General features: G+C 33.8%; 1 protein-coding gene and 1 pseudogene across 8 annotated transcripts; both read left to right on the forward strand.

Annotated features, from left to right (window-relative positions):
- The first annotated feature begins 1,409 nt into the window (after positions 1-1,409).
- Positions 1,410-4,341, forward strand: LOC109005471 (annotated as a pseudogene).
- Positions 4,342-8,054: 3,713 nt separating this feature from the next.
- On the forward strand, positions 8,055-13,810 carry LOC109005465. Of its 8 annotated transcripts, none has more exons than XM_018984428.2 (6): positions 8,059-9,174; positions 10,531-10,827; positions 10,975-12,155; positions 12,616-12,795; positions 12,967-13,145; positions 13,217-13,810. In XM_018984428.2, the coding sequence occupies exons 1-6, from the start codon at positions 8,592-8,594 to the stop codon at positions 13,221-13,223; spliced, it is 2,427 nt and encodes an 808-aa protein (XP_018839973.2). In that variant the 5' UTR covers positions 8,059-8,591; the 3' UTR covers positions 13,224-13,810. The 8 variants fall into 8 exon arrangements, with proteins under 8 accessions (XP_018839975.2, XP_018839973.2, XP_035549852.1 ...); XM_035693959.1 differs by having other exon boundaries at positions 8,059-8,490; positions 8,579-9,174; positions 10,531-12,155; XM_018984421.2 differs by having other exon boundaries at positions 8,059-8,198; positions 8,400-9,174; positions 10,531-12,155.
- The last annotated feature ends 5,530 nt before the right edge of the window (positions 13,811-19,340 follow it).

The raw sequence follows: 19,340 nt of genomic DNA on the forward strand, positions 1-19,340 counted from the left end.
AATAATTTTTTTAAAAAAAAATATTATTATGTAAAAGATTGTGAAATGTGATGTGTTTATTATTTTTTTTAGAAGATTTATGAGTAGTTTAATTCCCATCATAATCTGCTTCATTTAACACGTGGAAAATAGGCTTCTTCGACCGGCGCACTTCGTGGGATTTGAATATATAATAGCGGACTTGCACATGATGTGCTTATTAATGGGATCGAGATTGTGTTAATTGTCACTATTGATCACTGATTAATATTGTCCCAACAATTCTTATAAGAAAAAAAAATTCAATTTTCTTAAAACCTACGATAGTATAGGTTTGTGAATAGATCAATACTACGATCCATTGTTAAATTACCATATATTATATATATATATGCTAAATTGTCAAAAGTTCAAGTTGATGATCAAAGGAACTAAGTGATTTTATTTTTTATACAATGGAAGTGGGGGGCTTCGAACCCAGATTCTTCATTTGGAAAATCGAGTCATATGTCATCAGGTCATCAGACTCTTGACGAATTAAGTGATATATAATAATTGCCTTGAACCAAAAAGAAGCAAGATGCATATATATATATATATATATATTTATATATCTTATATCCAAGTTGGTTCAATTTCTACAAATAGAATGCTGAATTTTCTATAAATATTGTATTTTGGTGGTGTGTGAGTAAATGCTGCAAGAATAATGCCAATATGCCTAAGAATTCAATGGTCCTTGTCGTCATCAGACACTAGCTAGCGCCGTACGTACAACAAGTATATTAATCTCCAATTTAATTTATTACTTTTTACTAGAAATTAAAATGAGAAACCATATTTATTGTTGTGTAAGTTTAGCAAACTCTCTTTTAAAAAGGATGGTATATTTGTAAATTACATAAAAATTTATTTTTTTAATATATAGTGAGTCCTATTTTTTTAAAGAGAATGCTTGAAACTTTGTATTTAATAATACTCAATTAAAATATAATCAAAAGATACTCTTTTTCCCGAGGCTTGTTATAAAAAAACTGTTAAAACCTCAAAAACTAGCTAAGATCGAGGTGGCTAACTATAACTACAATACTAATGGAATATGATCACTTTGTCATGCATGCTTTCTAGATAGATATTGCATATAAAAAAATAAAAATAAAAAAGAAGAAGAAGAAGAATTTTAGAATATTATCTTCTTCCCTTTGCAATATCAAAACCCAGCTTTCCTTCCTTGATGAGTCATCGATCCATATATATAATCCCCATAAGACCCGATATTCCATTCCAAGTATAAGCAAAAACCATATATGCATGCTAGCTAGCTAGCTTGACCCACATTTGAAGCATTAATGTCATGAGGGTTAGATACCATTCCCTGCCTAAAGGTTTTAAATAATTTTGGGAGACAGCTTTATGATCATCTCGGCCTATAATAAGTACTCCACTGAATTTAACCCCAAGAAATTGATGGCATGGAATAGTACACTGCTTTGGAATATTTTTTTTGGAAGATATTAGGCATTAAGGAAGCGATGCCAAGGCTGCACATGCGGATAGAGGAATATCTTCTAGGGTTTGGTACGTTTGGCTTGGTTGATCAGTTTTCCCTTCTTAATTTCCTTGTATTTAAGGAACCCATATCCACATGCCATGGTTACCGATCGATCGAAAGCATTTGAGACATTCATTTCTGCGCGCCATTGCATACTGTTACTACTTTTGCTATCGAGACAACCACATATTGATCATCAACAACTTAAACTACAACAACATGCCAAGGGGTCGACCCCTGATCTCCTTGCAGGTTCTCTACCTTTCCCTCTTCTTTTGTTTTTGATCCTTTGAGGTATCTCGTTTTGGCTGATCTTGAGATTTCATGAGTACCATGCATGCTTATTTTAATGTTCAACTTTATATGAAGAAGAGTAGGATCTCTCTCTCTCTCTCTCTCTCTCTCTCTCTCGTATTTTAATTTTCATCCCGGCCACGATCTGCATGTCATAACTCACGATGATTTCTTTTTCTCATGTCTCTCGTAGAAGACGAGAACAGTAAAAGAAAACAAAGTGGATAAACGTGCTAGCTATTTCTCTTCTTCCTTTTGCTGTTTTCCCTCTCTCATATAGCGTTGATATTCTTTTATAAGGGATATATAACTGGGAATGAGACTTCATGTTATTGTTTCTCATTGTGTGCGCCATTTATTTACCGTACGTTAGTACTATTGCACGGTATTTTGCACATCCTGAAATTATATCTATCATTACTTACACTATTATTGTTAAATTATTATTATTATATGGCTTTGCATAATTACATACATATAGTACTGATCATGGTTTCAATCACAATTAATTAAACCAAGTTATCTGTGTCGGTCCAATTGATCTATATAAACAAATATCTGATCAGGACTTGTGATCGATATATTGTGATCTTTAAATATATAATCATGTATGTCCAGATCGACTATGCAATAGATGTCACACAAACAAATACGCGCCATTAATACTGAACTCTCTAAAGTCTAAATTTTAAAGGAGAACAAACCCGGCAATGATGATCTTCTGATCTAAATTGAAACCCCAGTAGTACTACTTATAATTAAATAATAAATATTGGTAGAACCTTCTACTTCAGTTTCTCACTTTTATTCATCATGTTTATTATAATCTCCGGCATGAATCACATTGATACCTTTCACGCATGCACTAGCTTTAGTTATAAAAAGTTAAAGACTATGTTCCCAGGCTACTAGACATAAGAATTCACGACTAGAAGATTAATCTACACCGTACATGGCTGTTCTTAGAACCCTTTAGATTCCTATAATCAACCGCCCAAAGTGTAAAGTTTTTAAAGGCCGGGCCTAGCTATATAATTTGCAAAGGAATAAGAAGATCAAAGGAAAGCTAAAATACCTATGAATAACTTAGCAGCATATATCTGTAAAGTAGTACTCTACCTTGTTATTCCCTTTGGTAAATTGCTAGTGCTAAAACCCTGTTTACTTTACAGACAGTGGAGCTCAAAGTAAGGATGTGCTGCACAGGGTGCGAGAGAGTGGTCAAAAAAGCCATCCACAAGCTTAGAGGTACATGATCATCAATGTATATTTGTCTTTCTATTAATCTTCTTTTCCCCCCTTGATCTTAGAATTAGAGACATTTGAGATATTATTCCATATATACTTCATATTATTTTATGCTAAATAGCTAGTTCCTATCTATTTCATTTGAGATTTGAAACGAAGACAGACCGTAAGGCCATTTTCATATATCACTACCTGGCTTGTCTGGTCTTGTTGATTTCATAACTTAGCTAGAAAAGATCAACGCATGGCCAAAAGCTTTTGGGCCATGCATGCATGGACGTCATTGCTCCTAAATCTAAGGAATCAAGTCATGAAATTTTTTTTTGCAAGTGTTTTCATAATCTTCACTATAAGAAAAAAGAGCATTATGACGAGTTATTTACAACAAAAATGACATTGTGATGCAAATAGACTTAATTTAATAAAAAATAATTATTTTAACAGAAAATAATTAACTTATCATAAATAAGTAGTTTTTGATAGTAATATGTAATCATGTCATGGATGTAGTAAATTAATGCTTTCTATGGACAGTGGTAGGAGTTCATGAGAGAAATTGCATAGTTAACTCTCTCTGAGGTTTAATTTAGGATTTACTGATCAGCATGATCATGATCCTTTTACCCGACATGGAACCGAGCTAACAAATTATTATTATTATATTATAAGCACTGCATGATGCATTACGTGTACGTATATGATCTGTCAGGGATTGATTCGGTAGAGGTGGATCTAGAAAGGGAAAAGGTAACAGTAGTAGGATATGTCGATCGAAACAAGGTGCTCAAAACAGTGAGGAGGGCTGGGAAGAGAGCCGAGTTCTGGCCCTACCCAGAACCACCTCTATACTTCACATCATCCAATAACTATTTCAAAGACACAACCCACGAGTTCAAAGAGAGTTACAACTATTACAAGCATGGCTACAACGTCGGGGACCGGCACGGGAACATTCCCGTCAGTCACCGAGGAGACGACAAGGTCAGCAACATGTTCAACGATGACAATGTCCATGCCTGCTGCCTCATGTAAATTCATGTAATTAACTCATGTAATATATATGTATAACGTGTATGCACGCATGTATGCATGTATGTGTAGACAGTATGCATGCATGTATGTTTAGCAGCCGTCTTGAACATCATCATCATGTGTAATATAACCATTCATGATTTGTGTGGTTTGGATATTGGAATGGAAATGACACGTGGATCGCTCTCGATCTTTCGTAGGCACATATGCAGTACTACTACTACTGTGCAAAGCTTTTATTTGCATTATTGCTGGTTTGTGGGGAATATGTTCAGGCCTGGAAGGTTCCGACTTAGGACTATTTGCACGCACGCGTTTATTAATTTATTTGTGTTAGGCAATCATATTCAGTTCTCAAATGGGCACTGTTTATGAAAATTTATATATAAGCTAGGGTGCTGGGTGTATTATTATTTTATATGTGTTTTGTTTAAATAATTTTTTATATAGATCTTTTAATATTTTAAAATATTTTAAAAAAATAAAATAAATTTAAAACATTATTAACAAAATACTTTCTTAATCAAAAAGTAAAAAAAAATATATTAAAAAATACTTTCTTAATCACGAAGTAAAATAAAAAATTATAAGAAATATTTTACTTCATGATTAAGAAAGTATTTTTTAAAAATATTATAATTTTTTTTAAAAAAATATTTAAAATGGTCATGCTACATTTCTCGATGGGAGCTCTCGCTGGGTTTAGCATGTACTTTTCTATGTGTATTTTTTTAATTTACTTTTTATATAAATTTTTTTACACTTTTAAGTATTTTTAAAAAATAAATTAAATTTAAAATATCATTAAAAAATACTTACTTAATCAGAAAATAAATAATAATCATTAAAAAATACTTCCTTAATCATGAAATAGAATAAATATTATTTTTTATTCTACTTCTTGATTAAGAAAGTATTTTTTAATAATATTTTAATTTTATTTTTATTTTTTTAAAATATTAAAAATTATTAAAAATATCTATATAAAAAAAACTAAAAAAAACACATATAAAAAAAAATGCTAGAGTCCAACGTGAGCCCCAAACGGGACATCTGGCATTTTCTTTATATATAAATTACATTTAAAAAATATACAAATAATAATAATATCTTTTTTAAAATAATATATATTTTTTTTATCTTTATTTATCAATAAGACTATGCACAATTTTATATTCAAAACTGTAAATAAAATTTCTTATTAATTAATTCATTTCTACGACGGAAGGACAGTGAGGAGTTCCACCCCAACCTTTATTTATTTATTTATTTTTGTCTTTAGCGGGTATAAAAGTAATTCTGGTATTTGTTTTCTCAAGAAATGTCAGATTTTTTAAAAAAAAAAGAAGTTGTGAAATAGCAAGGTCTCAAATTTTAATTTCTTAATTTACAATAAGGTATTAAAACCGTAACATCCTAAAACATAAGAATACATATTGACATATTTTACCTTCTTTAATTATATATGTATATATACGGATGAGTTTGGATTAAACACATTAATTTTTCCTTTTCTGCTATCGGACACTATGCAAATTTATTAGATTGTCGAAATTGAAACATAGTATATTCCTCAAACTATTAAAAATTGACAAATAGCATTAATATAACATATATAATATGCCTATCAAAACTGAAACATAATATATATATATATATATATTTATATAATATAACATCCTCTAACAATTAGAAATTGACAAAATATGGCACCTATATATCATTAATACATGATCACACTCAAAACTATGTTACATTTCTTATTTAATTTCATCACCATATATAATAGGGTCATACTTTGATGAATGATGTAGTAGTTGGTGTGTAATGTGTCAATATTAATAGTTTATGGTGCAAAATATAAAAACTTGACACTTGAAAAGTAAGTAGAGAGCACATTTAAGTTTTGAAAAATGATAGTAGAGTTCAATCTTATCGTTCATGTATTTTAATTTTTTTTTAATTTTTTACTTAATAGTTAAGAAAGTAATTATATATTAGTGAAATTATATATTTTTTTATTTTTTATTTTAATAATTAAAAATATTAAAAAAATACTTAAAATAAAATAAAAATAATAAAATAATAAATTTATAACTAACAATATGCCCTGCAATAAATATTAGGCTGCCTGCTAGCACCATCCTTGTTTTTAACCAATTAACTATTTATTTGGTTTTTTTAATCATTAACGTGTACACATGATTCCTCATCTTCTCCGAAGAATGAAAAATGAAAAGAGAAAAACAAAGAAAAATTTCGATACCGACGACATTTTTTTCATTGGTGATAACGATCGATCACCAAAATTAGGCCAATAAAATAGTCTTGAGATGTCTTTGACGAGAAAACCGATTTTGTTACAAGACTATCATTTTTGTTTTTATAAATAAGGTGAGATTGATTGAAATAAAAGTTAAAAGTTAAATAAAATATTGTTAGAATATATTTTTTTAATATTATTTATGTTTTGAAATTTAAAAAGTCGAATTGTTTATTTTATTTTGTGTGAAAATTTAGAAAAGTTCTAATGATTAAATGAGATAAGATGATGTGAGATAAAAAGTTTTGTAAAAATGAAAGAGGCAGCCTCTTTTGTTTTCATAGCTATTCTCAACTCATATAATCATTACAACTTTTCTAAATTCTCATATAAAATAAAATACACAACTCAACTTTTTCAAATTCTAAAATAAAAATAATATTAAAAAATATATTCTAATAATCTTTTATTTAACTTTTAACTTTAATTTCAACTCATATAAGAAAATAAACGAGGCCTTAATGATATATCTACTACACTTTCTATATAATATTATAACTATATTTTAAAATGAAGGTATTTATATTTATAATAAAAATATTATTTTTTATATTTATATAAATATATATTATATATAAATATCTACAATTTGTTAAAAACTTGAATTCAAGTTAATGGATTGTCTTGACCTCCTAAACCAACCTTTATATAGTATGTCAAGGTAATACAATAGTCATTATTAAGTAATGTGAGACTTACTGGTTTCAACCCCATCCCCCGCCTCCATGGGGAAGGGTTTTAAGCGCGGGCGGTCAGGGAGGGAGTGCCTCCATCCCGCACCATGCGGGTAACACCTTTAGTTGAAAAAGGCTCAAGATCACCCAACATTAATATCAGAGTCCATGTTTACCAACAATTTCAAACCCAACAAACTGCCTATAACCTGATGTGCAAGGGGTGATTGTTATAGTTGTCCCATATCGATTGTGGAAGGAGCTTATGATCACTTTACAAGTATTTCATTTATTTAAAACATAATTATATAAAAAATTGTAAACTTTTTCCTTAATATCAAATCCGTGAATATTTTTTTGGGGGAAATTCAGAAGAAGATGAAAGGTTAACACTGTTCGAAACTTAGCTGGGAAGGCAGGAAGAGCCTAGACTGACCGTTGGATTCAAAGGGAACACAAAATATACATATATCGACGGTGGGTGCACTCAACGAGTATGAACTAGTCAGAGGTCCATCCGTTTACCAATCACAGTTCTGCCCCATTCTCAATTGATATTGCATTTGTTTTTTCTTGTACCCTCAGTTTCTTTGGGAATGCAACAATGGCAACAATTTACTCAGATTTTCAACTTTCTCCATAATTTCTTTAATTTTATCATTTTGTTTTTAATAATTTTATCAATTAGTTTGCTTCGTCAAATTTAAGTTAAATAATATTTATTTTATCCTTCTTTTATTTTTCTTTTCAAAACATGAGTTTTGTTAATATGTATGAATTATTTAATTAATTTATTTATTTTTTATAATTAACGATAATATATAAAATTATAAAATCCAAACGATAATATTACAAAAATTCAAAGAATAAAATGATAATCACACAAACTTTAGGGACCGTGATAAAGAGTTCACAGAATCACAACTGTGCAGCGTTGAACGTCCGTAATATACAGAAGTAGGAGGCCCCTTTATGAAAACACACGGAGAAAGCGTCCTTGTCTTTCCTTCTCGGTATAGACTTCTGAACTTCAACATCATCGGAACCTGCAACCATAAAAATTTGAAGGCAGAGGAAAAGCCCGGTAACTTCCTCGGTATATTTTTTTTAGCTCACTGATTTGCTCGGAATGTTCAGAAAATCTGAATTTTTTTTTCTTTTTTTCTGTTTCATCGACTTTTTAATTCATGCTTAAATGATTTGTGCTACAATTATTGGCTTTGCGCCATTGTTGATGTTGCTTTCCTGATGTTTGATTGTTGTATTCTCTTTTGCCTGTCTGTGTCCGAGGAACTAGAAAGCAATTCTGCAGCATATGAGGCCCAGAACAAAAAACAGCCCTTTGTAGCTTAATGGCTCGTTTGCTACTATAACGAACCACTTTTGACGTTCTCTCTCTCTCTCTCTCTCTCTCTTCTTTTGTTCTGTTACTGCGGCGGGGTTGTTTTGATCAGTTGGTTGGCTGCGTTCTTTCAGCTTTTGAAACAAAATGGAGGGTCACGGAGATAGAGGGTCTTCGACACCACCGTCCAGTTTGTCAGCTTTTGCTCAGCCCTTCAATCCCCAACCCTCTTCGAATTGGGTGGCAAACTCATGCCAGCAGCCTTGTATACGTTCACAAGACGGTTCTCAGAGTTCCGACTCTTCTTTTTCCTTGGTCGGTTCCTTTCCTGATCTCAATTTGGAAGGAGACTCGGTATTGGTGGATGCGCCTCGGGATGCCTATAAATATTGTGGCCATCAGTCTGAAATGGGTATCACGGATTTCCCATCTGATAATCCCCCTGGTTTTGATTTTGATTTTGTTGGGCAATCTATTCATTCTTCATGTCACCCATCATTAGCATTGCAAGAAAACAGTATGTCTGCTGTGCCTTATGACTCGGACTTTGATGCAATGTCATTAACCGAGTCCTCGGTGCCTGGCTACACCCAGAACTTGTTGGGTTTTGATTCTGTTTGCCAAAAGGCTGATGGCTCATGTAATGCGGAACAGGGCAAGAAGAGGGATAATCAAGGGAGTCTCGTCTGGAAGGCAGGTTCAAAGGCCTGCGGGAACTTTCAAAAACAAGGTATCTGTCTCTTATTTGCGTGACTTCATAAGAATTTGGCATATGAATGTACCTTTGGATTCCCATTCTTATAGCTAAGCTCGATGATATTGCATGTTGATTATATTCCGATTCTGCATGTCTGGTTGCTGGATTCTACCTTTATGTACAGGCTGCTATAGATGTAACTTAGTGGTGTCTTGAGACGTAAAGGCACATAGTTTTATTGATTAAACTAGAACATCTTTCCCTTTTGTGTGGTATGTAATTGATGCAAATAAAGATTTAACTTTTTTGCTAGGTAGCTAAGTACACCAATTTTTTTATTAATAGATTTTTTTTTTCTATATTTTTGGAGTACATATATGTGCCAATGTATAGCTTTAATTCTTATAGCAACACGTTTTCCATTGTGTCCCTTCATTTGGAACTTTGGCATCTCGCGGTCGGTCACTAATATTGACTAACACGTTTACATGATTGCTATTATCTACTATGATAATACTTCCAGTTGTACTTCTATTTCACATGTATATTAAACAAGGATTATAACCATTTTTGTCAGAAGAGTTAAGTCACATATGCGTTATACCCTAAGAACCACTTATCCATGTGAGACTCTTTGTACATGCAACATCCTTACAATGTAGTCCAATCCAATATGTGGTACCACAATTTCATTTGGCCTAAATATGAAGAGAACATTGGGGGGAGGGTGGTGTTGTGGATACAATGTAGTCTTGGAGGGACACTAATTACCAGAGAAACATGACGTGGTATCTGATTTAGGTACTAGCAGATGGATAGAAATAATACTGGTCCTCGAGATCTATAACTAGGTCTGTGATCTAAGGAAGATAGAGTTATCTTCAATATATCTATCTTTATGACTAGAGTTTTCTTCAATATGTCTATGTTTATAATCAGGCCTTCATCTTGTACCTTTCTTAAATTTATGATAGAAATTGCTAAATAAATGACAAGTACATTTGGGAGACCTGGAAACATTGAGTACTTTCTAAAACTTTCTGTAAACAGACTTTTCTAGCATCAGACGGACAAAAGAAAAATATGAACTATGCACCGAAACTTGTCTACAGAGAATCTTGAAGAGTTGCCTTTAATGCTTATGTTTAAGAATTATAATGAAATCATAAAGTAAAATCAATATAACGTTTGTCCTTGTACATCAAAGCATAAAAAATTTTGATATATTAGCATTTTCAATTTTATTTTTGGCCTTTAGTATAAACGTACATATCTTGACAGCAATGTGATGTGATGCTTTGTATAGAACTGAAGAAGTTGATTTGAAAAGGAAAAAACAAAAGATGAAGAGTACAAGTAAATGATAACTATATTTTGCAATTGTGACAGCCCTGCAAAAAAAAGTAAATGTGACAGCCCCACAAAAAAAAGTGATTGTGACAGCCCCGCAACAAGCATTGCATGCTGCTAAAGGGTTGAATTCTTGTGGTGAAACTTCTGATAATATCGACGAGTGTGGAAACTTAACCGTTATGATCCTAGGAGGAGATAATCAGATGAAATCTGGAGGCGTGGAACAGGAAACTGCTGAATCTTTTCCAAAGCCAAATTCTACAGTCACCCCTTTTAAGTTCTCAACATCATCAGATACATGCTCTGCTGCAACTCCCCAAAACATTCCTCAAGGTCAGTGGTCATATCCAAGGCTAGCATTTAGTGGGAGCAGTTGTGATAGTGTTTCTCTTTCACTGAAAAAAAAATCATTGCCAGCTGTATCATTTGAATCACCAAGCACTAGCACAATTGTTTCAGTCCTTAATCCTGTTATTTCAGTGAATGTGGATTTATCAGGCATTAATGCCCTCAACAACAATGGTAATTCGTCTGGTTGTAATCCAGAAGAATTATCTGGGCTGAATGGTTGTAATCCAATCAGCCTAAAAAAGCCGCATGCCCTGCTGAATACCAAAGGCAAAGAGGTCTACCTAGATAAAAGCTTGATTGAAAATGGTGAAGAAAGAAAAGGTGATAAGCTTATCCCTGATGACGGTTTGGAACCCTTATGCACGGTAAAATCTGAGCTGCAACGTCATGGGATAAAACCTGGTGTTTCCATTGAAATTTCTAAAACGCTGGATGAGAATGACTCTGACGTGGATTCACCCTGCTGGAAAGGTACCCTGGCTTGTTGGCAATCTCCATTTGGAGTTTCTGAATCTGTGAGTTCACAATGTCTTGAAAGGAAGCTAAAAGCAAGTAACATTTTGAATCCTCTGGCGCCTCATTTTTTCCCCAGTAATGCTAAAGGAAGTACAGACTACTACCATGAAAGTGAATGTGATATTAGTGATTTCTCATCTTTCGACAAGGGTGAAACCTCAGTTGTGTATTTTGGAAATGCGGGTTCTACCAACGTGGGATCAACTCCTTCTGGATTGAGCTATGGAATTGGTACTGAATGTTCTATTGACATCAATGAATCAAAAAAGGAATATGCTCTAGTCAACAACTCGAGAAGTTGCTCTTTTCTGAATTCTTCTCACATATTTCAACCATCTCTGGGGGAAGATTGCTGCGCATCTAACGGGAGGCTTGTCATTGGGGAAAATGCTGAAGACTCTTTGAATGGTATCAAGGATGTTGTGCATAGTGGTTCAACAAGGGTGCCTGTCCTTGCAAAGGAGCATGGCCTAGGTCCATCATCTTCTTCTGGCGTTGGTCTTCTTAATGACCTTAATGAAACACATCAGAGTGTATCTAAGTCTTTATCTGCACCTCTTAAAATAGATGTCCGGACAGTGATCAATACAGTGCGTAATCTGTCAGAGTTGCTTGTACAAAACTGTTCAAATGGTTTATATTCATTGAATGAGCATGAGCATGACATAATCCAACTTATAATCGATAAGCTTCATGTGCTTTCCACAAATAGGGTTGGGCAAGGGGCTTCAATGCCTGAATCAACTCAAACAGGCACCCCATACTCTCCTTGTAAGGCTACAGAACTCTGCAAGGTATGGCGGGTGTGTGTGTTTGTTTGATTATATGTTAATGAACTTATCTGAAGAAAGTTGTGCATCGATTTGCCAACAAGAATGAACCTTTTCCTCCTTTTAAGATTATAAAGTACACTTCTATTTGAATTCCCCTGGCATAGATTCTTATTGAATGTGCGTTAAGCATGCTGGAATTATATTAGCATGACTGATCAGATTACTGGTAGAACCACTTAGTTTTAATAGTCTCTGAGGGTAAGAACCTTCATTTTGCTCAAGGCTAGGGAAAGTGTTTTGTCCAAAAGTTTTCTAGCATTGATTAATGGATAGATCTCTTAGCCTGACGTGATTAAAACTATGTTGATCATCACCATCATTTTTATCATTACTGGATCTCCTGGGGAATGGGAGAGTTGTTCATAGACACAAACACACATATTTTGTTCACCTGTGAGAACCTGAATGATGTCATTTTCAGTCCTCCAGTATGCAATTTAGAGTAGCATGGACAAAGACTATGTCTGTTCCAGATGAGCCTGAAAATCAGAATTACCACGATGGGCAAAAGAGTTGTTATACTGCCTTCACTGAGAAAGGGCTGAATTGTTTTTCTTCATACAGTGATGTTGGTGTTGAGAAGAGCAATGAAATCATCCAGGTATCATTGGTTGTCATACGCTCATACTTATTATTATGTTAGTACTTGGTGTCTTCTCTCTCTCTCTCTCTCTCTCTCTCTGTGATACGTATATATATATTTTTTTTTGGGGTTTGATGTTCATAGATTGCAGTGTAACAAAGTCTTTTTGTTACTTATAATAAAATGCAGGTTATTTCAAAGGGTCTGACAGAAAACCATCAGATTGTGGAAGATATGCATCCACAAGCTTTAGTGTATAGGAATTTATGGCTTGAGGCTGAAGCAGCATTATGTGGCCTGAAATATAGAACTTGTGCCTTGAGCATGAAATCTAATGGGATGGATGGATATGAATCAATCAAAAGGAGGTAAGGTGAACTGCATTAATCCTGAATCTTCTCTCCATTTTATAAATTTGACTCTTTCTCTGCTCTGTTAGGTGTTAGGAAAGCTTGCTCAAAAACACAAAAAGGAATCAGGAAAGTTGTCCAAACGCAGAGAATGATGGAGTGTGTAATGTTCCACTCGAGCCAAGCATGGTTATTCTTGTTCGAGGCCAAAGCTACAAATTCTGCTCCCATATATGAGAATGGTATCACTATCTTTAGTTTGTTTAAAGATGGGATGGTGTGTATAATAAGTCAGTCGTGCATGTATAATGGAGATACTGTCGGGACCATGTGGGGTGCAAATGCAGATTGATTCTAACACAGGTAATCATGGAAGCTTGATTCTTCAAGATCTTAAGAGAGGCGACAAACCATTGGAGTTTTTACCGATGACAAAATTTGAGGCTGTGTTTAGGAAATGGGAGTTGAACTTGAAATTCAACATCGTTGGTTTTTAGTACAATGGTGAAAAGTTAGACCCCGAGTTAATATCTTGTGAAGGTGATGATGAAAGTTGTAACTCTGGTTTACTGTGATTGGGTGAAGAATGATTTACCTTGCATGTTCTGGGATAGGCACAACAAGCTGGATATGTGAATGGCATTGATAGAATCGAGTGCATTGACTAGCTCAGGTAGTGTGGACCTCGATTTTTGTTTCAATAGGCAGAATTCTGGTACATTAGTATTCTTGGGAAAGGCCCATTTGACGGGCCATTTCTACATAGCCTGTTCTTATTCGGGCGGTTTGGGCCCATTAAGCATACCCAGGTGCAGGGTGGAAAATAACAAGCCCAAACTGCCCAAATAAGGACGGACCAGACTTCGGCTAAGTAGTTAGGCAAGGATACGAATGTCTTTTCTGTTTGTTTTCTGTTCTGGGTGGGCCTAGTGGAGGTTTATTGAACCTATTACTAGAAAACAAGGTCCTAGTCTTTTTCCTTACCTTAAACCTCTCTCTTTGTTGAGGTGGGCAGGCTCTGATCTCAGTCCTCTTGTTCAACGAGGAGAGAACTTGTGTGTTGAGCCAATTGTTTGTCAAATTTTTTTCCTCTTTTTTAGTGTTTTCTCTGTTTTTTTTTTCTACTTTTTAATTGTTCAATTTTAGGTCAGAATGGCAAGATAGATTCGGATTTGAGTTGAGCAGATGATGAGTTTGATAGCAAGTCTTGTGATTTGCAGGATTGAGTACTGTTTGGACTGTTCTAGGTAGGTACGAGTTATAGGTTAACCATAAGGAGCTTAAAGCTTAGTAATAGATTGCCTAAGCTCAAGTTTGTCTACATCTAATTAGGGAATCGAAAAAAATAAAAAAACCCCTGAAAAATACCTCTTACCGTTTAGCCCATGAACTAAATGGATGTTTATTGGGAGAAAATGTTGGAAAATATAAGGAGGGTGTTACATTGTTAGTTTATAAAATCACTTAAAATGTATCATATTAGCCTATTTGACTAAAAATGATAAAATCAAGAACGAAGAGTAGCATTGTACTTTTACAAATCCCGAGAAATAAAAGCCTTTGAACCGGTCTTCCTCCTTCAACTAGAGGTTGGGCAATGGCGGGGGAAGGGGTTTGGGAACATGATGCATGGTCACATTCAGAGTATTTACTTCTCTCTGGCGTTAATGACTGGTACCACATGAAACATTGCCTGCAGGCTAGGGTTAGATGCCGAATACCCAGTTGGAACTTGGAAGTACTTGGATACAACACCTAATTGTAGCCATTCCAGGACAAAAAAGGTGACCAGTCAGGGAAGTGGGGGGACCTATAAATTTGGCAATATGCTATCTTCTTCTTCTTCTTCTTTTTTTATTATTTATTTTTTACGGTATACAACACCTCAAAGTACTATCTATAACATCATATAACTAATAATAATAATAATAATAGAGCAAAATTAACATAAATGATGAATAAAGCATTGTGAAAGGAGAAAGAAGGCAGGTAGGTAAAGTAGTGAAAGAGAAATATGGAGTGGGAAAGAGGTGGCTAATATAAAAATAATACAAACAGTATGAAGACAAGATCAATAGGGGTTAAGATCGGGATTCAGGCCGATCGAGACGAAAGAGGAAAGGGTTTGGAGCTCTGGGAAGATGAGGCATTTGCAGCATATAATGCAGTTTTTGAACTTTTGATACCTTAGCATGAATCTGGGTGCTCGGCAATAAATGAGGGAGAGCATTGGATCAGGACAAAATTATTTATCAGATCAGACCCATGCATCTAGATCATTATTAATGCCTCGATTCCCATTCCTTCCTTCCTTCCTTCCTTCATTCCAGGTGGATGGTTGGGTCAGAATACTCTCACCACCCTGATCATGTCCCCATGCATGCCATTTCCCCTTCTTTCTTTTGCTTCATCATCAATATACATGGGAGCTAGCATCATATCTTAAAACACACATCAGAGAGTTTTAAAATATTTATTATTATTTCTTAATATTATCTAAAATATTTATAATACAGTCAATAAATATTAATAAGATATATCATCAATTGTACATCTCTTTTTTCAAGTTATAATTCTCGAATTAGAACAAAAACTCGAAAAAATCTTATCATATTAATTAATTATAGATATATACGGCTCATGTGGTACTGTTGTGAAGTGTGTGCAGTCCATGATATGTAGCTATCGTCCGGCCGGCCCCCTTATATTTCACCATAATTACGGTTGTTTTTTGGGATCTGCTGCCACTCTTTGCACTGTCATTGTTAATGCTCTGTCACGAAATATGAAAGCCGTAGCAGTACATTGAGCAGCAGCCCCCACCAGCCTTTTTCCCCCCATTCTTTTCCTAGCTGCTTCATTTTGGCTACCCTTTCGCTTCCTCTTTTGTTTCGCTGCTGCTGCTGCTTCTTCTTCTTCTTCTTCTATCTTCTTTGTTCTTTTGATCTGCAGCATCGCATCATGATTCAGAATTAATAGGGCCAGCCCACAAGGTGTGACCCAATTATAAGAGACTATAATTAGGGAAGAAACTCGATAAGAAAGGAAAGGAAAAAGCTTGAAATTAGAACTCTGAATTCGAACCACTTTAAGCCAACGAGCCCTTGAAAAAGACCTAATTAAGACACGTCTCAATCGAAATAATTATGAATAACTGTATATCTTTTGTCTTCTCATCTCCAACCATATCAATTGATGTAGAGTATTCAATTGAATTATTATTTAAGTAATTGCTGCCATAATAATTCATTTAAGTTGGATAATATTTAATAATATATAATATTATTTAAAAAATAAACACTACAACTATAAAAAAAATTTCACTAAGGTAAATTTATAAATTAATATATTATAAATTAATATAATTTTATATAATATAGTAGATCTATTTTATAATAAAAAATAACTTTATAATCTAATATACCACCTAGTTCAATTTGTTAGTTTATATATCTTAGTAAAATTTATCTGTGACTAAAAAAATATTTTTTAAAAATAAAAATTAACATTACTCATGATATATATATTTAGTTCAACAAGATATATAATATGCACTAATTAAAAGGTATCACAAGTACTTAAAATTTATAAATTCCTTCATATCTCGCTGCTCTCATAACTAATTTGAACAATATTCGACCTGGTTATTCCCTGATCAAAAAAATTATATATATCATGTGATGATCATCATCATTTCTTAAACCTCAACAAAATGTATTACTCACTTCTTCTACGTCTTTAAAATATATATTACTTTAAAAAATAAAGTGTTATAGTACTCATACAGAGATGATAAATTTATAAATTGATATGATTTTATATGATATATTAAATCTATTTTAAAATAAAATTAAAATAATTTTATAATCTAAAATTCAAAATCAAAACATGTTAATTTTATATCACAAGTACATGCATGGAATGTTTAGTTATGAATAGATATGAGGAAAGAAAGCTTGGCATGGCATATGCCATTTGATCTCTCTACTTTATATTGATCAATGAGTCAATACACCTTTTATTTTCACCACGAAAAATGTTTTAAAAGGAAACTACAAATAGAGCCAAAGGAAGAGGGACGTAAAGACAAAGAGAGAGAGAACGTCACGGGAATATGGTGCATTAAAACCAAAGAAATATCAACGTGGTCCATGCAGTCTTGGGAGTGGGAGGGTATTGCACGCGTCCTGCGGGCGGAGCCAAAGTCTTCAGAGAGAGAGAGAGAAATACAGACAGACAGACAGACAGGGCAAGAAGAGAATTAAACGACGAAACCCACTTTTCCTTTACAGTAGTACTATTTGTGTGTGTGCGCGCGTATTGTATATATATAAATTTGCTACTTTTTTTTTTATTGTCGTCATTGATTACGCCTATTAACCCTAAAACGAGCAGTCGCTCGATCTCTCTTTTATAGGTAGGGTGGGGATGAGTCTCCTGACTCCTTCTGTTCAGGGCATGCCCGTACGAATGCCTAGCTATCTAGCTGCTTGATTGTTTGTTTCCTTACTTTAATTATCATCATCCTTTGCTTCGCTGCCCAGTACTTCTACTATTCATGTCTTTTATAAATTAAACTTTGGGCTCGAAATACGTACGTGTCATCCTTCTTCAAATTTGTCCGCCCGCCTGTCCACTATTCATAGCACTAGAAATATAGAAATATTGACACTTGCAAAAGCTGATCCATCATGATCTCTCTAATTCCCATATATATATATATATATATATACACTGTACTAGCTAGCGTGGTCATGATCATCATCCAGCTAGCTCATCACCTACCACCTGTTAGGGAGATAATTAATCACGATGGAAGTGATATTTTTGTCAAATGTGGAGACATCAGCCATCCATGTATATAGAATAAGTACTCGAATTTATGTCACACAAGATAAATATATACTTTAATCAGGAAGGTATTGTATAAAATTAATCTACAAGCAATTCCTTAATTTGCATTAAATTAATTGGCCGGCATGAATTAATTAGAAAATGAGAGTAAAGATTGGCCTAGCTACATGACTTAAAACAATCTTGAGACTTTGATCAGCACCGCAAATTCCTGTCATGCATGCAGTCAGTCCCATTCGTAAAAGAAAAGATGATGGAGGCCGGCGGGATATAATAGGTTCGCTGTTTCTGATTGTACGTACGTACAATAGTGATTTGCCAAAAGACGCGCGCGTGATATATAGTCAAAAGTGGATATATGCATGCGGAAATTAACGCAGTTCGGTTGCAGGCATCAGAGCAGTTTCCATGCATTTGCAACTCTTTTAAGTCTCTCTCTCTCTCTCTCTCTCTCTATATATATATATATATATATATATATATATACATACATGTGCAAAACGGGATTACTGTGCAAGGTTTCGTAATATGCTAGCAGCTTGTCGTACACAGCTCTATTAATATATATATATATACACACATCCTTAGCTTTAAGAGTTATGGTAGCTGCTACATGGCACCAAGCAATTTTGTATCTTTAATACTGACTCATCCACTAGATGCCGATGAGTCTGTGGATCATAGCCTCTGGCTACGTTCAAGTAGATCATCCTAGAATCTAGATGCTACACCTACTACTTTATTAGCTAGGGTCAGGGTCCACCTCTACTGCATCCATCAAATTTATATAATTAATATATATAATATATATATATATATATGCTGTATATAATTATCATGTATTATATATATATATATATATTCTATAAATACATGAGAATTAGATCAAAGACTTATAAGTTGGTATATATAGCAATATATAATATTGAAAAGGCACTTTCAAAAGAACATGGAATATTAATTGGGTCATTTTTCCAGATGCAGCTTATAAGGTAGTCCACAAAATCTGCGACTTTAGTCCAACAAAAATTTGGTGTAATTTTTAATAGATCGATCATTTGGAATTGTCAACATGATGATTTACGACGTTGTAATTCCGTTGACCATCGTTTCTATTAAGGAGAGGAAAAATAAAGAACAAAAAATCTGTCAAAGGCCTTCATGTTTTCAGTATTCTATCCAAAGGATAAAATGGAATGCTGGCTAGGTTTAGATCATTGGTGTCTTTGGAAAATCAATCAGTACTACTCCCAACAGCTTACATATATAGGATTCGTATAATAATTAAATTCCCTTCAGTTCGTACAATATCTTTCACTCTGATCCCTCCTATTATTGCTTGAATTATATATATATATA

The sequence above is a fragment of the Juglans regia genome, chromosome 9, assembly GCF_001411555.2.
Source record: "Juglans regia cultivar Chandler chromosome 9, Walnut 2.0, whole genome shotgun sequence".
Taxonomy (NCBI): domain Eukaryota; kingdom Viridiplantae; phylum Streptophyta; class Magnoliopsida; order Fagales; family Juglandaceae; genus Juglans; species Juglans regia.